The following is a 24,608-nucleotide window of genomic DNA, read 5'->3' on the forward strand; positions in this document are numbered from 1 at the left end:
AATGATCACACTTAAGATCATAAAGGAAATAAAACTAGTTTTTTTTTAAAATATATTTATCATGGTGAGTTCACAATTTATCATGATGCATGCATGGGATACAGTATGTTTTATGTTCAATGTGTATACAAATTCAAAAGTAAGAAAATGTATAGTTATAAAAGTTAGGTATAAAAGTTGTGCGTAGATGTTTTTGCTTTCAGACCAAGCTAGTCTAGCCATTCGTGGTCTTCAATATAAGAGTGGCATTGATTTCCCCATCTGGCACACAAAAAACACTTCTTTGAATTTCCAGAGTGATTTATAGAGGACATAAAACACGAGACAGTGAAAGTAGACAGTATATCCTTGGTTTCTTGGCATAAACATAATTGTTAAAGCCGTCTCAAACTGCTTTTCAGTTTTACTGGTCTTATTTTCCTCCGAGCTGTCAATTCTGTCACTAGTTAGCTAACATAAACTAATGTAAGTCTATTAGCCACAACCAACCGACCAACCAAATGACATCACATTCCGTACTGACAGAAGATGATGCTAAACTGTTTTTTCAAACTTGAACTTTAAGCACTTATTTCTTAAATACAGCTTCACAAACAGAGTTACATCAATGTCAGTTGTTGCTATCATGTTTCCATGTCTTCTTTAAAGTTGTCATTGTGGATTGAAACAACCCAAAAATAAAAGTTCTGTATTTAAGAGTCCGCAGTGATAAAGACAATGAAAGAGCAACAAAAAAACAAAGACAAAAACATGTAAAATAAATAAACGAACAAAAAGAGAAAGGAAGAAGCAAATACATTTTTACAAAGTCCATCCCTTACATGATAAATGGAGGCTGGGTCCCTGGGAGGTGACTCTCTCTGATTTGTCTGAAGGACATAATGGGAGGGGCTTTGACTGTGGTGGCTCCGCCTCTTGGCACGTTTGGCCGTATCATTGGACCGTTTGCCCGGACGAGCTGTGTGGGAGGAGTAGTCTTCACCGCTGGTCCGTTCGTCCCCACCGGACAGTCCCACGTAACGCATAAGCGAGGCTTCTGTGAGACACAGTTACACCAGCCAATCAAAGCTCCGCCCACATTTGACTGATTTTGATCTCCTGCTCATACTTTTTCTAGTCTGTCTTCATCAATACTTCCTATGTTGTCATGAAGGTTTCTGGGTTAATTAGAGACTAAATTTAAAAATATATAAATAAAAGGCTGCAGAAAAAAATGTCCTGTTATTCAAATGCATCAAAATTAGGGCAGTAGACTTCAAGAGCAGTCAATAGAAAGATTTTAAAAAAGGAAAACTTTTTAAAGCTTTTGACTTCTATTTACAGAATCCATACTTACTTCATCAGCTATTTTGAAAATATCTAAGGAGTGCAAAAATTCCAGACGTAATTTTTTTTTTTTTTTTGTGCCCCGTAGTCTCGGCATCCCTCGAGGTTAATTAGTTTTGTTTAACCCAGACTGCAGTAAAAAATTCTGCATTGTGTTTTATCACCTGATAAACAGACTACTTAATTTGTGAAATAAAGAAAACCATGCAGCAAATCAGCTCTGGGGATTTGGTAATTTATAACCAGGACTAACAGATTAAGGTCAAGAAAAGATCACGGTCACTGTTGAATAAAACCATCTTATTAGCTGCAATGCAGTTATGTAAAAAGCCAACAAGAAGACCAAAGTCAGCACATATGGGAAGGACAAACTGTCAGAAAATCCCTTCAGGCAGCGTCAGTTGATAAAGACGTATAAATAATAAACCTGCACAAATTTACTTTGGTGAAGGTGTGATGAGGAGTTTTTGTGTTTTCATGTGAGGATTCAGAGACACACATCCTGCAGCCATTTTCACACGCTGCCACTAAGCGGTGTGCCCACAAAGGAAGTGAGGAAGAGAAGTGTTAGCCAGCATTGAAAGGGGCACACCAATTTATCACACAAAGACTCCACGGTTGTTACTTTTCAAGTCAAATGATTGTGCATTCAAAAATCTGCACAAATAACACAGACTTCACTTATATTTGTGCCATTTTTCACAATACAAGCTGCAGTTTCCAGTTTCCTTCAGTTTGGGAGCATGATTTTTTATTTCCTTTGTCAAATATTGCACTGCTCTCCCACATAATTCATAAGGTCTGTGCACGCATTTGGATTTCCTCTGTTCTTGCTCCAAACTGCACCTCTGCACTCAGAGGTTCTGTTGCCTGGACTCATTTCCTGTGTGATATCCATCCTCTCTGCTCCCAGGATTTTTCAGTTTGCTTGTGAAACTTCAGCTTTCTGATATTTGTGCAACAGGTTATGACCCAAGTGGGCACAAGTCCCTGGGCAATGATAAGTACTCAATCACTGGTTTGATTCCCTAGCTGAACTGCAAGTCATTTCATGTAGCACTGGTGTAGGAACAGTGGATACATTGGATTAAAGGGAGAGTACTTGTCCATGAGTGACGCTTCAAGTACAGCGAAAGTACTCACTTGATGATTCTGCACCTCAAAAAAATAAATTTTTAAGGATGCGGAGCTAATCTCTATTGTGAATACACACCATTTCAGCTCTGCTCCAAGGTGAGGTGTAGCCAGTTATGGTTACTGGTTATAATAGCATGGTTTTGCAACATCTGCTCCACAACCATTATTATTATTATTATTATTATTATTATTATTATTATTATTATTATTATGTGTTAACCGTTAGCACAGGGTAGGTTTAAAAAAAAAATCCCTAATTATCAGACAAATATGTTAATCACAATAACCCTGGTAACACTGTTTCTAGGAAGTGAAAATGACCATATAAGCAATGCATTTATTAATATATTTTGAGATTTGCTATGGAGACATGGCACTCAAAGAATCCAGAGTAGAAATATAAAAAGGACATTAAAGAAACTGATGGACATTATGGACAATGCCAGGCATCCTCTGCACACGGCCATTAACAACCAGAAGAGTCTGTTCAGTGACAGGTTGCTTCTCCCAAAGACAAGAACTAACAGACTTAAAAACTCCTTTGTCCCACACGCCATCAGACTGTTTAACTCCTCTCTGGAGGGGAGAGGGAGGGGAAACAGGAGGACAAAGGAGGGAACAACTAAGCTGTAGTGCCTCTTCACCTCACTGTGCAATACCTTTTGTGCAATACTTTTGTAAATAGTCAATGGTGCAATAGACTCAATACTTGAAATGTGCAATTCACTTGTATTTTTATTTTTATTCCTATTTATTCTATTTATCCCCTTCGTATATTTTATTTATATTGTCTCTGTATTTATATATATATGTGTGTGTGTATAACTCTGTAACTTCTGTCGGTGCTGTGCTTTTTTGGAAATCGAATTTCCCAGAGGAACCCACCCGAGGGATTAATAAAGTTCTATCTTATCTTATCTCTTATCTCTTATATATGAGCAAAAATAGAAAATCCTGCCCTTGCTCCCACAGAACCAATCAACATGAAACATTTTTGGGGGATGTTTCAGTCCAAGTTTTTAGAGTTAGTATGGAGTTTAGTCCTTTTTATGTTTCTAAGTTTAGTTGTTCTTCTGGTTCATGTTTTCTTGTCTCAGTGTCATCCCCCGTGTTTCCTCTGAGAGTCCATCATGTCCTCTGTGTATGTTCCTCAGTCATGTCCATATCTCCCTCCGTGTCTTGTCTCCCTTTTCGGTCCCCAGTTTCCCCGCCTTGTTTTTTATTCCTTGTCTCCCTTGTCAGTCATGTGCATCCATGTGTTCTCCACAGTCCGTCATGGCTCTGTGTCCCTCACTCATTCGTCCTCTGCATCTCCTCAGTCTGTCTGGTTCCCATGTCTGTCCTCCCCCCGGTCCCAGTGTCAAACCTGTGAGTCCTAGTCTGTGTTTTCGTGTGCTTCCAATTTTATTTTGACATTTTCTCATCCTGTGTTCAGTGTGTTCAGTTTCTCTTCCCCTGTCTCCTATTCATCCCAGCTGTGTTCCCCATGTGTTTCCTTTCTCCCTAATCACCCTCGTGTGTTTCTATTGTATGAGTTTCCTTTTGCTCCTCGTCAGGTCGTCTGTCCGTTGTTCATCATGTTGCAGATTTTTCCCATATCCAGGTTCCGTGTTCCATTTATTTTAATCTTATCTTCTCAGTTTAGTTTATTGTTTAGCTTCATCTTACTTCCCTTCTGCATATCGTAATTTTTTTTCCTTCAGTCTAAATAAAAGGCTCTTATTCTGTTAAATCCATTCTCCTTTTGGTTTGTCTGCATTTGGGTCTACTCCGTGCACTGGCCACCGGCGGTAACAGGTCGAGGACTTTTTTCTTTTGTTTGGAATGATTCCTCTTTTATCGTTTCAAGATTGAACATTTTGCATTTTTGCTAATACATGTCCAGATGTAATAAGAAAACATGGTAAGAAGTATGTTGAAGTTACAAGAAAATATCACAGGTCAATTTGGATCGAGGGATTCAGCTCCTGCATGGTGAGGATGCTAACGTTTAGTCTTGGCTAGTTTTGTAGTCTGAGGTTTATTTTTGCTTCTAAGAGAATTACGGAGAAAAATTATTAGAGAGACTGATCATGCATTAGTGTTCAGCTCTTTGAACACAAAAGGAGGAGTGTGGGGATTTAGCCATAACAAAACATCTGCAATAATACTAGTATTTTTTTTTTATATAACACATTTCTTTCATGTTGTTATGTGTGCCGATGATGGCACACAATAAGATAGGTAGCATCTACAAATCACTGGAAACTGCTAAACAAAAAGTTTTTTTAATGGAATTTATATAACCAACACGCTACCAATTCAGCATTGTAAAGTTTTGCTTGTGTGACTGATGAAGTAAAATTCCTCGGCTCCAAAATACTGTTTATGAGTTCATCTGTGCAGCTGAGTTTATTCCTGCTTTGCTCTGAATTTTTTTACATCTTTTTTGTGTAACTTCTCTCCATTTCTCCACCTGAACTCTGGAGCAAACTCGGGTTTCCTCTACCTCTCTCTTCCCTTTTCTGCGGATCCCACTCTCCTGTCCTCCCTTGGTTGCTAGGCAGCGGCCAGAGGAAAGTGAGACACCGAGAAGAGCTGCTGTCAGCGTCACCATGGCAACTGTGTGAGTGATTCAGGTGGAGGTCAGGGAGAATAAGCTTTTTTCAGTTTCTACCTCCACCCCTCAGTTCCTCTTTTCCTCTCTTTCTCTTCTTCCTCCTTTCATGGCTTCCTTTCATTTTCTCTCCCTTTGTGCAGACTGTTTGCCTTTTTTCTCCCCCCTCCTACTTCTTTCCTCATCATCCCCCCCTCATTCCTCTGTGATGCTAATCACAGGGAGAATTAGCAAAAAGGGATAGAGGTGCATTGATCTGCACACACACGTTGATCTCTTTATAATTCATAGAGACAGGAGCGCTTAACAAATATCTAACAGGCTCTTCAGGAGACACATATGCACTCCACACGCCGGCACTCACCTCTGCGGCTTTCTCTGTTAAGCTTGGCTGGGTCTTCATAATCACCCACCCAGTTACACTCCACAGGCATGGAGATGGGCCTCAGCCTGCCTACAAGTGCACACACAATCACAAGTTTAATAGTAGCAAAGCAGATGGGTTGATCAATAAAAACTTATGGTCCTCAACCAAAAATTTGAAACTGTTGTGCAAATTTTCACACTTTCCAATAAACATTAGGCTAAATGTTGGTACACTTAAAAAATAATAATTAAAGGACAAGATGAAGAGTTGTACTGAACTGATATTTAACGATGAATAAGGGGTTTTAACAACATTAAAGCAGCCGTAGTAATTGCAGGATTCTTGTATTTCGCCAGCTTTGTAACAAGCTCAGTCGCTCTGTGCTGGGCCTGCAGGTGGATTCATACTCAAATAATGATTTTTATTTTTTCTAAAGTGGCTCAATTCTGCAGCATGAGATTGAACTCGGTTCCCTCGCGCTTTGTTTCTCCCTCTCACACAAACACTCAATCATGATAAGAGCGAACCGTATGTGGGTGTGGTGCAGTACACGGGCTCCTCCTCTTCTCGCCGGCGAGACTCTTGATCCAGGAAGGAGTTCGGTGACTCAGAGCGCTTAGCAGCGCTGACGCCACCATGGTTACGAGATGCTTCATCACCAGACAAGGCTCCTGTCTCATCTCTATAGCAACAGCAGAGGCAGATTTTTAACAAATGGACGTCAGTGTCAGACCTCATCTTTGCTGTCACCTGTTCCACTGTTTTATCCCGCTTTTATTTTCAGCTGTTTAAAAGACCCAGGTTAACTACCTGGGTGTATATGGCTCAGCAGGTGGAGGGGGGATGTAAAGGTCCTGGAGGGCGGAGTTCTTGGTGGGTGTGCCTGAAGGCGTGGCTGAACTGCTGCCTGGGCTTCTGGTCGGCTGCAAAAAGTGGAAGTAGGGTTTGATTTGTCTTTTTTTTCTGGAATCTAAAAACTTTTTGCTTCAAGTTCAACTTCTGACATAAAAATATGTCCTAAATATATCCTAAATATAACTCTAATGTTGAATGGCTTGACAACTTCAAGAACCCAAGAAACACAGCACACCCATGACATAATACAATAATGAAGTGATTGTAATTGTCTTTAAATGATCCATTTTCAGCTTAAGTTATAGCTGAAAACTAGTACAGCTTTAAATAAAATGAGAAAATTTGGACAAATCTCTAAATGGAAGAGATGTGGCTGAAAAACAGAATTGAATGGGCCTGATCTCCAGGCCCTCAAGAGGAACTGGATTACAAACAGACTCTGAAGTGAAAATCACTGCATGAGCTCATTAACACTGGTGAATTCATAGCTCATTAGCGCACACTGCCTTGCTGTGAAGGCCCCATTAATGCTGAACAACATAGGCAGGCTTTAGGGAAATGCATAGAGCCATCAGTCCTTTTCTTTCTTTCTTTGCCAGAAAAGGGCTTGTTTATTACAACAAGCCACTGCCAAACACCATTTCGTATGTATTTTCATGGCTAGCATTGCTATGTAAAGAATCATCCCTACATTATCCTTTTGATTCCTGGCCTCAAGCAATGATTACCCTGGGAATTTTACAATTTAAAAGCATTTACTTATTAAAAGTACTATTTGTGTAACTAATATTGTTTGGCCAAATGAGCAGAAAGTCCGCCACGATCAGAGGATAAGAGAGGTTGAACATGGTGAAATGTCACTAAGCTACAGGTGGATTAAGATGTTTTGTCATCACGAGTGAAAATACTAGTAAAGGTACTGAACTCTGATTTAAGTCAGTGTATTGTCTATGTTTCATTTTTTTTAAATCTGTCTGACTCTCTAAAATTGTTAAAACATTGACCGCAAACAGCATACCAACTGTGACACCACCCAGTGGTGCGCCTGCTCTAAAGCAAGACTTGCTTTATCCATCTTCTTGACACTAACGGGACTCATAATTTAAAAAATGAACATTCTGGTATTTAATATAACTAAAAACTGGAGATTAACACTATAAACTTATCAGGAAGGTGTTTGTCGAGATTATGAATCATTTTAATTAATTTATTTGTAAAGTGCCAAATCACAACAGCGGTCACATCAAGGTGCTTCATGTAATAAAGTAAAGATCCTACTATGATACAGAGAAAAGCGTAAAAATCAAGTCTGCTAATTTGTTTTTCCATCGACATCGAAAGAATGCAGCCTTGGTGCTTGAGTTTGGAAGCAGCATCCATCTTTTCTGTACAGTCTATGAATAAAACACAAACTTGATCTGTTAGTCTTTGCATTTAAAAATAAATTATCTCTTATTCTTTAGGAAAATATCATCATTGGCAGTTATTGGAGGCATGTTTAGTGAAATAGGATAGATGGATGCAGATCTAGTTCAGGTTTGGAAATGTGAGCTTTTTGATCAATTGTGAACTATGAGCTACTTCATTTTATTCTGCGTGAACTAAACTTTGAACTAGCTCATGTGAACCTGCACGTCACTGACGTTTGTTGGATTTGGTACTGGAATTGGCCTGTGCAGAACTTCATTGGGGGGTAATCGGGGACAGGAATCGACCTGCATATTTCTTCAACTATTGTGAAAACTCCATAAGCTTCCATTAAGACTGAAAGAGATATTGCAAGGAGGGACTACTTACCATATAGGACAAAATAAAACAAAATCAATATCCCTTCCTATAAGTGCAAAGCGAGCACAGTGGCAGCTCAGTGTAGTTATTATCTTTTTTTACCTCCATAAAAAATGATCATTGTGTCCCCAGGGCTTAGAGCGTACTGTGTTATAATATCCAATTGCAACTATAGCCAAACTACAAAAATAAGAACAAAGTTGTGTTCTTCTCCTTTGTGTTTTCCCCCTTTGTCTAGATAATCAGTGATAATTATAGTGCCATAATCTAAAATCATAAGAGATTTGGGAACGTGGCTTGAGGGCATCATCAGTTTTCGTTTCCCTTTCAGTCCAGTGTGTTTCAGCTGGCAAACAAAACCATGCTGAGCCACTGCTCCCTGACCTAATTACACGCTTTAGCTCCAGTCGTTCAGGAGAGGGAATGCTGTGGGGAATTATGTGGGCCAGTGCAGTGCTTTAATAAAGTCTATAAAAGGTAGAGCTAGTCCCACCTGCAAAGCCAGGGGTTTCCAGCGCATGTTCTTCAGCAGCGCAGGGGCAGAGCTGAGCGTGCTCTGTGGACGCTTCTTCAGGGTCAGGGACACGATGCCTTTATCGGCCCGCAGCGAGCCGACCAGGTTACGTAACTGCCAGCCCACCTGTGAACGAGAGAGGACGGAAAATTAGAGAGTAAAGTGATCTGCAGAAAAACTAGAAATCCTCTATATACAGATCAAAACAATCACACCCTTATTTATACAGTAAGTAGCCTTTATGTGCAGCCTGAAGTTTGAATTCTGTCCACGTCGTGATTGGATCTCTCTTGTTGAGCGTTCTGTGCAAGGCAAGTGGGTGTGGAGGTGGAAAGTCTATCTATAGAGCTTTCATGTGATGTAACCTGCCCTCAATTTGAAAACAAATACATGTGATCACAAATCGTTTTGTTTTTTGGTTATTTTTATTTGTATTTACCCACTATATTTACAAACCCACATCAGCGCACTTTTGTGAACAGAAACACACAAGGGTAAACAAAAGTAAACACGGCAACAGGAAAGTTGGGCTAGCTTCCCCTCACTGCAGCTATTGAACTGATCTGATCATAATGCAGGAGGAGTCGTAAAGGTTAGAGGATCTGATTACACTAATTGGAAAGCAAGCTGCTTGCATTTGCACCTGTACACGGTCCACAGTACAAATGTAAGGAGTGCCACTAAATCACCAAACACCAAGCAGGAACTTGGTTTAAGTAGCTAATAAAATAAATTCCTGCTTATACTGGTCATTTTATCAATCATTAGACAGAAAATTAATCTTCATGTGACTCTTTTCTGACGACACTGAAAATCCTATCAGTAGCAAGCAGGGATGAAGCAACATGGCGATTATTTTTTTCTTCTAATAATCAAATAATTGAAACCCTCGTTTTAACACTCAACAACCTGTCCGTCTTTCAAACTCCTGAGATGCTTAGTTCATATTCAGCAGCTAGCAGCTAACTTAATCTGTCTGAGGTTTGTTGCCAAGCAATAGGGTATATCTATTTGAGCTTTTTTTCTTGGTCCTTACCAAAACAGCAGATTTTTGTAAGAACAAAAAACACTGAGGTGAGAAATGCAAGAATTCTATATATCTCATCCAGAGCTGATCATCTGACCATCAGCTGTTTATTTCTCATGACACATGAGCATCACATTATCTCTTTTGTGTTATTTCATCCAATTGTATTACATAAATACTATCTCAGCAGCTTCAAAGGCTTATTTATTGTCAGGGTCCAGTGTAAGAAGTGAGGACTTAGCAAAGTCCAAAAACCAAAAAGAAAACTTATTAAAATCTAATAAGAGCATTCAGAAAGTGCAATTATTCCAACAGGCTTTCATGAGCAACGTGCTGTCTGACCTTTGACCTATAACCTGACCTATGTTGAGCCAAGCTATGTACTCACTCAAGCTATAGCCTAGTATATTGTTGGGAAGTTTGAAGGCGATCCCGCTTTTCTTACTTTTCTTAAAATTTATTTCAAATCATGAAAGCGGTCTCTTTTCTTGAAATTTTTAGTGTTTAGTTTTTGTTTTTTTTTTGGAACCATCTTAAAATTATATTATGTAGAGAACTACTTGTGCTAAATCTTTTTTAGGGTCATATTAGCAGCAGATGTAATGTCAATTTTGTCATACGACGTCATTCGCAAGAGTGTCAATGAAAAGCCTAAAAAAGCCACAGCACACAGACAAGAGAGGGGGGTGAAAACAGAGAAACAGTGGGGAGACTAGAATTTCAGTAAAATCAAAACAGCACCCAAATGTAATAATATCACAAGAACCAAAAGTTAGCATGACATCACAAAAAAATCCAATTCTATTATTGTTTGAATGAGTTTTTGTATATACAAAGAATCAAATAAGATTTAATGGTTTACTGCGTAAACACAAAAAACTGGGTACTCAGTAAGAGAACACACACCCACAAACACACCAACAAAAACTCACCACGGTCTGATGATTGACTTGAATGACTTCATCTCCTGCATGGATCTTCTTACAGCGGTCAGCCGGAGACTACAGAGGCACAGGAGCCAGAGAAAGAGAAGGCAAACAGACGACTATGAATTGATCTATCGATCCATGGGCACTGCTGAGGTTTCTCAGCAAACCCTACTTAAATAAGCTGCAATAAAGCAACAAGGGAAAGTCTTCCAGAGTCACTGATATTCTGATGTTATAAATACAAATTTCAGATTTGCAGATAATCTGAACAATAACTGGTGTTTTAGGGGAAGTCTGCAGTTCACTAGGTCAATTTGTGAAAAGTGGGATATTAATAAACCTCTCACCCCTTCTGTAGTTCCTGTGATAACATGGAGTCCATCGTAGGTTGACTTTATGTACATTCCCTAATTGACAAAGGAATGGAGAAAAAATGTAAGTGCTCTATGATACTAGTAAATATTTGGAAATACACACTGATTTATGAGTTGTAAAATTAAAAACAGCTCTCACAGAAACAGAAAGTTTATTCTAGTTTTGTCCTGCTAAAAAAAAAAAAATCAAGCATCTGAGCCCAAACCAGATGGGAAGGTGTGTCGCAGCAGGATGCCGTAGTAGCCGTGGTGGATAAGAGCGTGTCCTTGAATTCTGAATTAATCTCCAACAGCGTTGCCAGCAAAGCTCCCCACACGCCTTCACTGCTACAACTCCATGCATCACAGTGGAAAACCATATGCAGATATTCTCCCTTTATGTGGCTCAAAAATATGAGACTATACTCCAGATTTCCACTCATATTATGTCCATTCTTTGTGTTTCCAGACCGAGCAGGAACACATAATGCACACCCACAGTATGTGTCTCTGCTTTCTTGCTGGGAATATGATACGAAGATCTATACTAGTAACTACACTTATGGTTCCCCTCAGTTATGGTTTCGTTCTAAGACTGAGATGTTTGAACCCGAGGAAGTATTGATGTGGGCAGTAATAAGGTGCCATTAACTAGTGATTTCTGAGGCTGGTAACTCTGAAGAACTTCCCCTTTTTTTCCTGGAGTGGTGCCAGTTGGATCATATTGTTTAACAATTTTTGTGACTTGAAACTTGCACTTTAAACTTTCAAAATTTCAAAACTTTCTGGTCTGACTGATCTTTATGTCTTAGAGTAAAGATTTTTACCCACTTTGAAGTTGAATATCACAAATTTAATGCATACCAACAGTACGTCTTCAGGCAGTAAATTATGATCTCATAAAGAAACAAAAGGTTTCACCTGTTAACTTCTGACGAGGTCTACTTGTGAAGTGAAAACTATTCCAGGTAAATAACTCATTAGGCTGGTTAAGATATTATCAATAATCTAAATTAAATCTGATTTATAGTTTGGTGATTTCTGTTATGTTCTACTCTAGAGGAAAATGTTAAAAATTTAAATAAAATAAACCAAAGCCAAAAGCCAAAGTTACCCCTTTGCTAGCCTACACTCCACTTAGTAGCCAACACACTGTGACCACTCGCAGCTGAGAGAAATCATTTTCTCCAAAGTGAACGGTTAAATTGTTAAACCTGAAAATAACAGGAAGGTGGAACAGCACTTTGACTGATCAATCATTAACACTCATTGATCTGCCAAAAAATTACTGATATGACTAGAAAATATGGTAACATGGAGACCTAACCTCCACATTATCTACAACTAGCATAAGATAAGCTAACAAGTTTTGTCATGCTAGCTAAGCTAACTGCAGGTTTGTAGTTTTTCAGTGACCATCACAGTCATGGCCAACAGTTTTGGCAATTACAAAAAATGTTTTTTGTCACATCAGTATTTATGGAGATTATTTGTTCTATATTTTTCTATGATGTAGTGCATATCATATACATTCAGTTCAAAGTTTGTTAAAGACTTTTATATGCAAATAAACCAAACACACACAAAGAGCCAGTATTTACAGAGTTGACTCTTCTTCATAACTGTATCTGCTGTTCTCTGCAGCATACTGGATATTAGCTTCTGGACCAAATCCTGACTGATGATGAGCTATTCCAGCCTGATCAGTCCTCCAAGTTGGACTTTCTGGACTTCAGCTTGTACGCTCACTTTTTAAAGGCAAACTGTAGATTTTTGATTGAATTAAGATAAAAAAAAATAATTCAATTTCATGATCTCTAAGCCACTTTGATGGAAAATGGACAGATCATTCCCAAATTGCCCCTGGAGAAGATGATCTTTAAGAATGTTTTCAGTATGGTGAATGAAAACATAGTTTGGAAACTGATGAAATGCTTAGGATTGTTCACTATATCACAGAAACATGTAAAAATATTGTAGCAAAAATGAAAAACTCAGTGTTGTATACCAAGCAGGTGTTAGTTTCAACTGAATCCAAAAGCATAAAATAGCTTGTTTAATTATTGAACTAGAAATGACTCATTTGTGGCTCTTTACTCTCAAGTATGACAGAAGGTCTGTCATGCATGCAAGCATATGTGTTATATCAAATCAATTAATATTTTGAGTAGTTCATAGTAATTGCGCTTTTTTTTTCAAAAATTAAACAAAATTCTGTTTTACTGTGTATATTATTTCTACAAAAAAAGAAAAAGAAAGAAAAGAAAAGAAAACAATGCTTGTATTTCTTCTTTGTCTGAGCATACAAAGGCCGGACACAGTATGACTTAACACAATAAGATTCACACATTGCATGAATAAACAGAAGGGTGGGTCTTGGGCTGTTAAACCCAGACAAACAGTGATTACCAGGCCTTCAGAGGGCTTGATGTTGGTGAGGTGAACCAGCTCAAGGTGGGCTGACTGCGAAACCAGCGGGTCCGATGACACACACACAATGTGCTCGCACACCTCCGACAGAGTCTTACACTACAGAAAAGGAGGATAGAACAGGGACAAACAGGGCTTTTATTTAGACAACAAAGAACAAGCCATGTCTTCTAGCTGTCAAAATTAGACTATATTTCTAAGAAACCTCTTAGCCTTGTGCCTCAGCAGCTTCTCCTGCTGTTGCTTTTTCTATTGTAACTTTACCCAGGAAAAGAAACAGGTGGATATTTTTGCAGATTTGCTCTAAACCAAGTGAGAATGATTTGTTGCATATGCATTTTCTTTTCCTATTTACTTATTTACATTATATAGCTTATTTTCTTTCTGTTTTGTGAAAATTGGACAAAACTTTGAGCAATGCAGGCACAAAAAGACCAAGAGCCATGATTTCTCTGTTCATGCGCTTGCCTGCTTGCAGAAGATAAGTAAGCCTAAAAAAAGAGGCTTATTTATTTTACCCCCGTGCAATACGTCCCTGCAGTGCTCCAGTGGCCTTCTGATTTTGAGTCTGATTAAGGTTTGATTTTGGGCAAAGAGCCACTACAAGGTTGGTTCACATTAATCACAAAGATAGCTTTGGCTTTACTTTCTAGATATCTGTGAAATAATTGTCTCCAACCAAATATAATGGGGATTATTTTGCTGCCCACGACACTGAAAAATTGCATCTTAACAAACTTTAAGAGCAACATTTTTTTCCTGGCAGACACAATGAGACTCCATTCAAAATGTTGTCAATAGTTTCAGACATGATTTCCCTAAAAAAAGAAAGTAGCTGGAAGAAAAAGCGCTGAGCGGATGTTTTGGATAATATCTGGCAGAGACTGCCAAACATTTTCACGAACATTTATAAAAGAAACCACAGACGGTGAACTCTTGGTAGGCATCATATTATGGATTTTCACTCCCCAAGAATCTGATCTGTAAAAAAACGAGTGTCCATCTTATACTTTGTGTTTCATTTTGCTGCATTAATCTAACTGAGGGCAGCCATGCTGGCAGCAGAGTACTCTTGACTATGTCTAAATGAATCAGACTCATCGGTCTTCCTCACAGCCGAAATGTCAATTTGTCATAACAGGGAAAGCCCGGGTGAAACTAATAGCATTAAAAATGGCTCTGTTCCAGCAATTAGTGAAGCAGAGTTTGACAAATCAGAAGTGTGCTGTGAAAAGGGTCAATTAAACTTTAGCTGCCATCCAATCTTGGGACATGCTGATCTACAGTAATTGGGCTGCTTTGCAGATACTAAATGCTGCTAACATTTTCAAATGTAATTAATGTAATTTTTAAACATCTGAGCAAGGCAAACAAAATTTTAGAACCAAAGCCCAAGGTGGGACAAGTATACCCAACAGCAACTGCAAAGAAAGAAGAAAGTAATTTGGTAATGAAGCAGTAAAACTTTAACTGGACTAAATGACTACAGACCCGTGGCTCTGACATCTGTGGTCATGAAGTCATTTGAGCGCCTGGTTCTCTCCCATCTCAAGACCCTCACGGCCCCCCTCCTGGACCCCCTGCAGTTTGCATATAGAGCCAACAGGTCTGTAGACGACGCCATCAACATGGCCCTACACTTCATCCTGCAGCATCTGGACTCCCCAGGAACCTACGCCAGGATCCTGTTTGTGGACTTCAGCTCTGCCTTCAACACCATCCTTCCAGACCATCTCCGAGGCAAGCTTTCCCAGATGAATGTGCCTGATCCCATCTGCCGGTGGATCACTGACTTCCTGACGGACAGGAAGCAGCACGTGAGGCTGGGAAAGAATGTCTCGGACTCCCGGACCATCAGCACCGGCTCCCCTCAGGGCTGTGTTCTTTCTCCTCTGCTCTTCTCCCTGTACACCAACTGCTGCACCTCCACCCACCAGTCTGTCAAGCTAATCAAGTTCGCAGATGACACCACCGTTATTGGGCTCATCTCGGACGGGGATGAGTCTGCCTACAGGAGGGAGGTTGAACGTCTGGTGTCTTGGTGCAGCCACAACAACCTGGTGCTGAATGCTCAGAAGACAGTGGAGATTATTGTGGACTTCAGGAAGCACACAGCCCCACTCCCCCCCATCATCCTGTCTGACACCCCCATCACCTCTGTGGACTCATTCCGCTTCCTGGGTACCACCATCACCCAGGACCTGAAGTGGGAGCCCACCATCACCTCCGTCATCAAGAAAGCCCAGCAGAGGATGTACTTCCTGAGGCAGCTGAAGAAATTCAACCTGCCAACACGGACGATGATGCAATTCTACACTGCAATCATCGAGTCCATCCTCGCCTCCTCCATCACCGTGTGGTACGCTGGAGCCACTATCAGGGACAAACAGAGACTGCAGCGTGTTGTGCGCTCTGCTGAGAAGGTGATTGGCTGCAGACTCCCATCTCTGCAGGACCTGTACACCTCCAGGACACTGCGGCGTGCAGCCCGGATCTCAGCTGACCCTTCTCACCCTGGACACAGTCTGTTTGACCTGCTCCCCTCAGGTAGGAGGCTCCGGTCCATTCGCACCAGAACCTCTCGCCATAAGAACAGTTTCTTCCCCTCTGCTGTTGGACACATGAACAATAACCACATGACTGTCCCCGCCACTAACACATGACCCTACGCTGTGTCACTGCATCATTTCATGTTTGGCACTGATCACCACCTGCACTCATGTATATATCTTTCTACGTAGCACTCATAATTCTTATTCTCATGTATATATCTCATGTATATCTCATGCACATATCTTTCTTTCTACATAGCACTTTAATTCTTATTGTTTGCACTGAAGCACCGCAGCAATTTCCTAATGTTGTAAACCTCAACATCTGGCAATAAACCCCATTCTGATTCTGATTCTGATTCTGATTAACAGTAGGTGAATTACATGATTCCCACAGGCACTGATTCTTCAAGGTGCTGGAAACATCTGCAGAGACTTGAATGTCCTCACAAAGATACACTACCATCACCGGTCTGAACCACTGATACAAGACAGAATTAATCCATACTTTGATTATGTTCATGCCAAATTATGACCCTAACATTCGAATGCTGCAGCATAATCAAGACTCATCAGGTCAGGCAACATCTGTTGCCCATACTCTCATTTGTACTCAGTGAGCATACAGCTGGCTTTGGCTGAGGTGGTAGAATGGGTTGTTTGCCAATCAAAAGGTCAGTGGATTGATCCTGAACTTCTCCACTACATGGGCAGGATACTGAACCATGATTTGGCCCCAATCCATGTAGGTGTGGTGTGTGTATAATAGCTGTATAATAACTACATGAATAAGCAGTTATAAATGTACCTAATATGTGTATGTGTTTAGAGTTTGAAAAGAAGATTCTTAACATCTAAATTCAAAAGATAAGGAATTTCTGAATTTCAGTCATATCATAATGAGAACTGACTGCAAATCTCTAATACTGTAGTTAAATTCAGTATCAACATCAGAACAATCAATTGAGCTCATTCAGAGTATTAGATTCAGAAAGAGTAGATCATTTAAATTTCTCTAATTATGTGACTCCAAAGCTCACAGTATATTTACAGTTGGACTTGAGTCAGAACAGTGTTATTTTCATTCTGCCAGTGTCGTGTAAATGCAGTATTAAGGATGAAGCTGAAGCCAGGAGGCAGCTGGCAGCTTGACTGAACTAAAGCTCAACTAAGCCTTGTTCTTCCCATAAAAATACAACAAGCTGTACTTCTGAAACATACGAATCAACTTTAAATAACAAAACATTAAATTGCTTTAAATTAAACAGGAGATATTTTTTTCTTCCATTACATTTTTTTTGTTACTATTTTAGTCACTTCAAGTCTTCAGTTTTTCATTTTACATATTTTACATGTTGGGGAAAACAATATATTAAGATTCTTGTAAGAACTATTAGTTAAGATTATTTAACATAGCATTGTGCAAAAATACAGGACCTGTTTGAGGCTTGGTTTTACTCTCAAATTTAGAATTTTAAATGAGAGTCAGTACAAAAGTTATGCACTTAGCTGTGATGGTCAAACTTTGGATAAAATGACTGAATATGAATTAATGTCAATAAATATCTTCACCAAAATATGTGTATGTGTGCCCCTCCCTCTACATCCGCCGCTGCAGGAGAAATTCTGGTAATATAACTGTGTTCAGCTAAAGTAATGGGAACCACTAATCTAACCATCCTCAGATTTAGCAGTGCACCAATTCATGTCCGTAAAATATACCCAAAAAGTAGGAAGTAGATTGGAAAGACAGTTTTTGAAATGAGAGGAGGGACATACAAACCAAAATGCAAATATTTAGGTGTTTTTAATTATGTTTTGCCGGTTGTCTGCCTGGATTAGTTCACAAGTTATGCTTCATTACCTAAATTCTTAGAGTATAGCAGTAGTCATTTAAAATGTATTTGTGTAGGAGCGTTTCCTGGAGTCAACACACGTGAACCTGATGGGAAAAAATGACATGCAATGAAAATGACATGCAATGAAAAAAACTATATAACAGTCTCTGGAAGCCACATTAGCCAGTTGAGGGCTAGATTCAAACTCGCACCAAAAATGTAAGCTGTTCAAGTGTGCTCTTGGTTTTATTGAGCAGTAGATTTATAAAAAGAGGTTTACAAATGGGCACTTTCTTTTAAACAGTAGGTTTAAATGAAATTTTAGCAATCAAAACCTAGATAAAGCTTTCTACGGCAATGGAGTGTTTTTTAGGTTAAACATGACCATTGTCATAAGACTAAAGGAGCTTTAACTTTAAAAGCTCCTTAATCACTACTTTAAGAGTAGTGCCTTAAATATGGAAAAAGGAACTTTGTTATGTAGGTATCCTGTGGCCGACAGTCACACAGGAGGTTACTGTTTCAACATTTTACAGAGATTCACTAGCAGTTTCCTACTGTTTCAAGTCTTTACACTTGGCTAAGCTGAGAGTCCAGGCTATAGCTCCATAAAAGAAAAAAAGTGATGTTGCTGATTGTCTCTGGCAGGGAGTTTAAGCTTCTGTGTTTGTGTGTGTGTTTTATCAGCAGTTATGAGGGGGATGTGGAAAGAAAAAAAAAGAAAAACAGGATGCTGCCCATCAACACAAAGCAAATACGCGACAGCTGGCCGAGGAAGCAGGACTCACCACATGAAGGATTTTGTTCTCCGTCTCAAACACCGTACAGTCCTACGGGACGAGAGAAATTTAATGTAGCGCAAGCAGTACATCCTGTCTTGCAAACACTCACCATCTCATGCTGCACATGCTGCTACACTACCTACGTATACAGTCTAGGGCTCACATTACTGTACCCCTACCCTTGACAGATAAAAACACGCCCACACAAACAGACACACTTATCTTTTATTTATATACACACACCAGTCATACATAAGACAGACTGTAAAGGACATAAATAGCAAAGAATTGACTCTCGCTCAAGGATGCAGAGGCTGAGGCTGCTGCATCACACCCACACAGACACACCGCTCTTTGGGGATATGGCACAGCAGCTACCCTCTGCCGCACACTTCAAGTGGCGGGGAATAAGAGCTATAAGCCTTCAAAACACACACACAAACAATTCCACACACCTGCTGTACAATGGTGGTGAGCTCCAGGCAGAGCTGAATGACATTATTTCGGGTTACTGAGTAGTCTGCCACTGCAGCAAAGGGAGACCTGGGGGGAAAGATAACACAGCAGTATGTCTTATAATGTTCCTGCAGCATTAGATGATGTGCAGAGGAGATGGACAGGAGCATTGTTACGGGGAGGGGAGGGAGACACGCCACAAACTAGACTCAAACACAGACACGCATGTAAGAATCCCTTTAATTAGTGAGAGAGAGGGAGTTGCTTTAAAACACAATGGTAAATGAATCTGTGCACTCGGTGAACATAAAGCACAACCAAAAATCTGTGAGGCTCGAGCTGCCGCTAATCGCAGTTATTTTCATTATTGACTAATCACTCAATTATTATTATTTTTTTTAAATGTAACTGGAAGTTGTTTGGTCTGTTAACCATCAGTAAATAATAAAATCTATAATTACAAGAGCCTACAATGATGTTGTCAACTAGTTTATTGACTCGAAAGTCCTCATAATTTGGCCTTTTTGTCTTTAAATTGACTAATTAATTAACAATGTCATCTATAATGGGGGGGGGGGGGGGGGGGAACAATAATTATTTTGGATTTTGGCCGACTGCAGTATTATTATGATTTATTACTATGAATAAATGCAATGGATAAAAAAAAGGTGTAAAAGCAAAACAAACAAACAAACAAAACAAAAAAACACTGGGCACTATTCAGGCTCATGTGCAACCCTATGCTCTAATGCACATGCTGTTACATGAAACTGGCAAGACAAGAGACAGGAAATTGTTTTACATTGGAAAAAATATTTTGCAAAGTGGGAAACTAACAACAGTTTTTAAGATCAAAATATATGTAGTGTTATGTTTAATATGTAAAATTAAAAGTAATCAAATGACCCTTTTTAAGAATCGTAGAATCGCATACATTATATTTTTTTAAACACAATTGATTACTTGGTATCAATACATTTGCCATACAATCAGAAGCTGAACAACCAAAACTGGCACACAGGTAGATTTTATGTCCCTGAAGGTTCTTTATCTTTATCTCATAGCAACCACCTACCAATGGGCTAAAATGACCTATTTTATGTACTTTTACTAATTTATATGTTTATCATTTTCATTTCATGAAAACTACATATAATTATAATGCCTTGCCTTAAAACTTGAATATCTTGATAAATTAGGACATCACCTAACAGTGGACTATAATGGAATCAATATAGTAGAGTGGAACACAAGTATTGCAGGAGACCCACAAAAATGTGCTAATTTTTATGCAGTCAACCTCATGTTAATCTTGTATTTATTTATATACACAAGATCTAATTAAAAATGTTTTTGTTTTTTTTTAAAAAAGCTTCAAAGTAAATTGGAATACAAAGTACAATGTTTACATCTAAAATGTAGTGGGAGAAAAAGTACCCTGGGGCTGGTGCCACCCCGTGCCCCCACTCTGTACATACCTGTTAACTTTACGACAATGAAAGTAGTTATTACCTTACAAATTTGTAAGGAGAGTATGTTGTTTTTCCTTTTTGTTGTGTTTGTTTGGAGCAAATAAGGAAAAAGAAGAACAAAAAGAAGAGTTTTGTTGTGATGTGGTGGCTTCATCTTTGGTACAGGCTCACAACTGTACTCACAACTTTTCCACTTTATTGATTATTCTTCAAAGGTGAATTGATTGTTTTGTTTGTTGAATATCAGAAATGGTAAGATACACTGACCACATGTTGCCATCTGTCTCGGAGTGGTTTTCAAATCTTAATAAGCCAGTCCTCATTTCCCTGCCTCAGTCTCCATCTCTTCGTTACTGAACAAATCAAAATCAGCACCAGTCCTTTCTTCTTGTTGGCAGCCAGTAGGCTTGTATGTGTCCTGGCTTGTTAGATAGTGGTACAGCTTGAAGGCTTGCTGGTAATTAAATCCACCAGATCTAAAACCAAATCGTTTTGCCAGGACAAGCAGCAGAGAAAAGTGGCAAAGTATCATATTTATGAAGCTCAAAACAGAATGTCTGTTTTTTTGGCTCAATTAACCCATTACCAATTGGCAATTGGCAATTACTGACTTTCTGCAGCACGACAAATATCAATGCTCCATCACTTTATAGCATTAAAAAAAATAAAAATCATCAAATCTATATTTAAAAAGCCAAATTGTTTATGCAACTACTATCTTGTTATCTTGTATGTAATTCACTACTACTGTCAGAAGGAAAGGGTTATGCACTGTTAAGCTGTTATAACGATGATGATATAGAGGAGCTTTGGGAGTCTAGACTTGTTTAATTTATATTTATAAGGATCAATTTTGGTGGTGCAGAGGTTTTAAGAAGTTGAAAACTGGAGCCATAAAGAGTTAATTTGTGGTTAGCTTCCTTAGAGGACTTACAAACACTGGTTTGGAAAACCATAAATAGATGTCTGGACTGAACGCTGGATAGGTGACATGGCAGAACATGTGGGGGTGGATTGTTGAAGCAGAGCTGAAGACTCCTCCACTGTCCACTGGCCTGCACATACTCTTGGCTTTTTAGATGGACATAACAAATTAGTTGCCATCTTGGTGTTTGAAACTAGACATGACGATCAAGTGGCATATCTGACCAAAACTGAGGGATGTTGCAGTTTCATAGTAAAACATGCCCTACTTTCTCATCTATTTCACTCTACATGAAACCCTAATTTACAGAATAAATGAGTTGCAACCAGAGGAGTCACCCTCTGTTAAAGAACAATGCAGAATGAAGGCACTTTGCAGAAGCTCTGTCATTTGGATGCAATCTATGCTCAAACCTCATACTTAACTACAGCCATTAACCGAAACATACCCAATAATAAAAGAAAAGTTTAAGAACAGTAAAAAAACAAAGAGTTTGTTATTTGAATATGAATATGTCTCTGCTGCGAGTATGCAATCCAAACCACTGCAGGTAGGTTTCAGGGGATTGAACAGTAATGCACTTTCTCTAAAGAAAGAGGACACAGCAGCAGTGGACAAAAGACAGAAAGTGCGTTAGTGAACCAGGTAAATAGGCCATCTTGTTCTGAGTGCACCAATTTACACACCTTATACTGACTATTTCTCATTTCAGCTCAGGTTTTAGAAATAAACAAACAAAAAAAGCACAATTTAGACATGGATGTTCTTTCTTTTTTTAATCTGGTTTCGGTCTGAAAGAAATAAATTGTGCGAGAGGAGCTATTAGGCCACTTTGGATTCATTAAGCTACTTTGCCACTGGCATTGTCAATTCCCAATGTCTCCCACATGTCTGTATGCTCGGTCATAGTTTCCACTAAAGTGTGCACACTCTGCTATCAAGTTTGTTTTTATAAAAAACTATTTTTTTTCCTGTGAGAGACGAGCTTCTAAAGCCCCTTTTTGTGCCAACACAATGTTTATAAATGGACCTCTTGTCACACTGAAGCATAATGGACTATTCAGGTATGGAGAAGGTGTTAACGATAAGGTACATGCTGCGGCTAATGGGGTGCTAATGACGGCACACACACACACATACACACACATACATACACATACACACACACACAGAGAGAGACGAATCCAAGGAGCGTACAGTACTATAAATGTTAGTGCACATTGATGACATATGGGTTGCACATACAACGTAATGAAGTGAATGGAAAGATGCACACTTCCTTCATTGTTCTAAAGACCCAGATTAAAATTCGGCCACAGCCTCTAGTGTATGATTTATCTGTGGTGTGTGTGATTTGGGTCATCAGTATTGAGGCTGAGTGCTATATATATATGCAGGACCTAAGGCTATGCAGACTGTTTGCTAACCACCAGGCCCCAGTCCTCAAACAACAGTTTTTACCCCAACTAGAGTCTATGATGATACTACAGTGTAGGGTACCTTGAGTTTATTAAAACCCCAAAGGTCCAAAAAGCAAACAAAAAAAGATAAATGAGGCAAAGCCACATGGCCCAAATATGTTTGCATTACATTCATAAATCTTTGCATGAAGACATCCCTCGTCCTTCTGAGGAATCCCAATGTTTTTAAGTTTTCTTTCATGTTTGAAAATCCAGTTACAACTGTCTATACATTAATAGCTACATTGTAAACACTTGGTACTAAGGTGTAGTACAGATAAAGATAAAAATGTGCAGCCTTTATTTGTAGTCCAACCTTCCAAACTTACTATTCTTAAAGTCTAACTCCGTCATATCTCAAAAGATAGACATTTTTAAACTCAGTTTAAATAGATCTTTCTAAGGATGCTGACCTCAGAGCTAGCTGCAAATAAATGTAAGTAATCAAAAAAACACACAAAAAAGGATGATGCTTTTGACTCCAGGATGCGCCTGAGAATCATCAGTTTTGAAAATAATCCAGTTATAGTTTTCTGGATCTGGATTCACTGCAAACTAGAACTGCTAGAAGCTAATTTGGCAAACTTTCAAAAGTGAAGTAAATATAGGGTAAACTAAAATGGACATCTCTATAGCTCATAGCTTGACAGACTGAATCTAGCATTCCTCCTGTTTATATCACCCAAAGCATTTTATACTCTTATCATTTATATTTCTACAAGAGTAACTTTCTTTTCTGTCTTCATTTCATTTCAGAAAGACGTTTCCCTTATTTTCCTCTATGAATTTGAATTTGTCACTTAACCTTCAATGTTTGATTGCACCTGTCTGTTTTTTTGAAGGATGATTTTATTTAGTATGCAGGCCATCTTTGAGTGGTTTTGTTTCCTTATGCTAAACCACACTAGGGAATACTCTGGTAGGAGACTGTGACACAACCAGAATTAACCAACAGATTGAAACTGCCATCTTGTTGCCTTTGAAATTATGATTTAGAAGACAGAAGCCAGCCATTCATAATAGTTGGCCCCCTTAAAGTGAATTTGGTGTTCATGATAAGACAGCAATTAGATGGAATTAGTTTAATTCAATTTTCAATTCACTTCAATTTTATTAATAGCACCAAATAACAACAATAGTCACCTTAAGACGATTTATATTGCAACATAAAGACCCTACAATAATACAGAGAACCCCAAAAATCAGAAAACCCCTATGAGCAATCGCTTGGCAACAGTGGGAAGGAAAAACTCCCTTTTAACAGGAAGAAACCTCCAACATACACAGGCTCAGAGAGGTGCGTAGATCTGCCAAAGCTGGTTGAGGGTGAAGGGAGGAAACTGAGTGTAAACTGAAACTAAATGTGTTCGAATTGGCAGTTACATGCAGTCTGTTTCCATCTACATCCACAGAAATTCACATTTATTACTTAGGTTCCAGAGTCTAGCCAGAACGTCATAGGTTTTAACAAATATTCAAAAATTCCTCTACAATGACACTGTTTATGGATCTGTTTTTACATAGAACTATAACCAAAATACAGTCAGATGGCAACCAACCAGCTGAAACAAGTCCCCTATTCCACAGAGACGCATCACAGATGAGATGCGCTCACCGACTCAGCTGACTGAGATTGTTTGCAGTGTGTTTGCAATTAGTCTAGAAATCATATGGAAATAACTATTGAAGCCCTGTCAATCTGACTGAAAGAACTGGGCAACCAGCTGATCACTGCAACTATTGCAGAGAAATTCAATGCAACCACCAGATTTGCCTAGTCACAGTGAGGTTGCCATCCATA

At 39.0% G+C, this 24,608-nt stretch overlaps 1 protein-coding gene across 4 annotated transcripts in view; it reads right to left on the minus strand.

Moving 5' to 3' along the window:
- The window catches only part of cnksr2a (connector enhancer of kinase suppressor of Ras 2a), a 121,392-nt gene that overhangs the window by 51,127 nt on the left and 45,657 nt on the right, over positions 1 to 24,608 (minus strand). For 3 of the 4 annotated variants that reach the window (XM_082546441.1, XM_082546443.1, XM_082546440.1), the window contains exons 4-13: positions 18,950 to 19,037; positions 18,501 to 18,542; positions 13,302 to 13,421; positions 10,887 to 10,946; positions 10,543 to 10,611; positions 8,563 to 8,709; positions 6,237 to 6,349; positions 5,954 to 6,108; positions 5,424 to 5,513; positions 822 to 1,036 (exon numbers count right to left, since the gene is read on the minus strand). In XM_082546441.1, the coding sequence (XP_082402567.1) occupies positions 822 to 1,036; positions 5,424 to 5,513; positions 5,954 to 6,108; positions 6,237 to 6,349; positions 8,563 to 8,709; positions 10,543 to 10,611; positions 10,887 to 10,946; positions 13,302 to 13,421; positions 18,501 to 18,542; positions 18,950 to 19,037 (1,099 nt within the window). The remainder of the gene's footprint in view (positions 1 to 821; positions 1,037 to 5,423; positions 5,514 to 5,953; positions 6,109 to 6,236; positions 6,350 to 8,562; positions 8,710 to 10,542; positions 10,612 to 10,886; positions 10,947 to 13,301; positions 13,422 to 18,500; positions 18,543 to 18,949; positions 19,038 to 24,608) is intronic. The other variant, XM_082546442.1, reaches the window with a different exon arrangement.

This window comes from Aulonocara stuartgranti (genome assembly GCF_965226115.1).
Source record: "Aulonocara stuartgranti genome assembly, chromosome: 9".
Classification (NCBI taxonomy): domain Eukaryota; kingdom Metazoa; phylum Chordata; class Actinopteri; order Cichliformes; family Cichlidae; genus Aulonocara; species Aulonocara stuartgranti.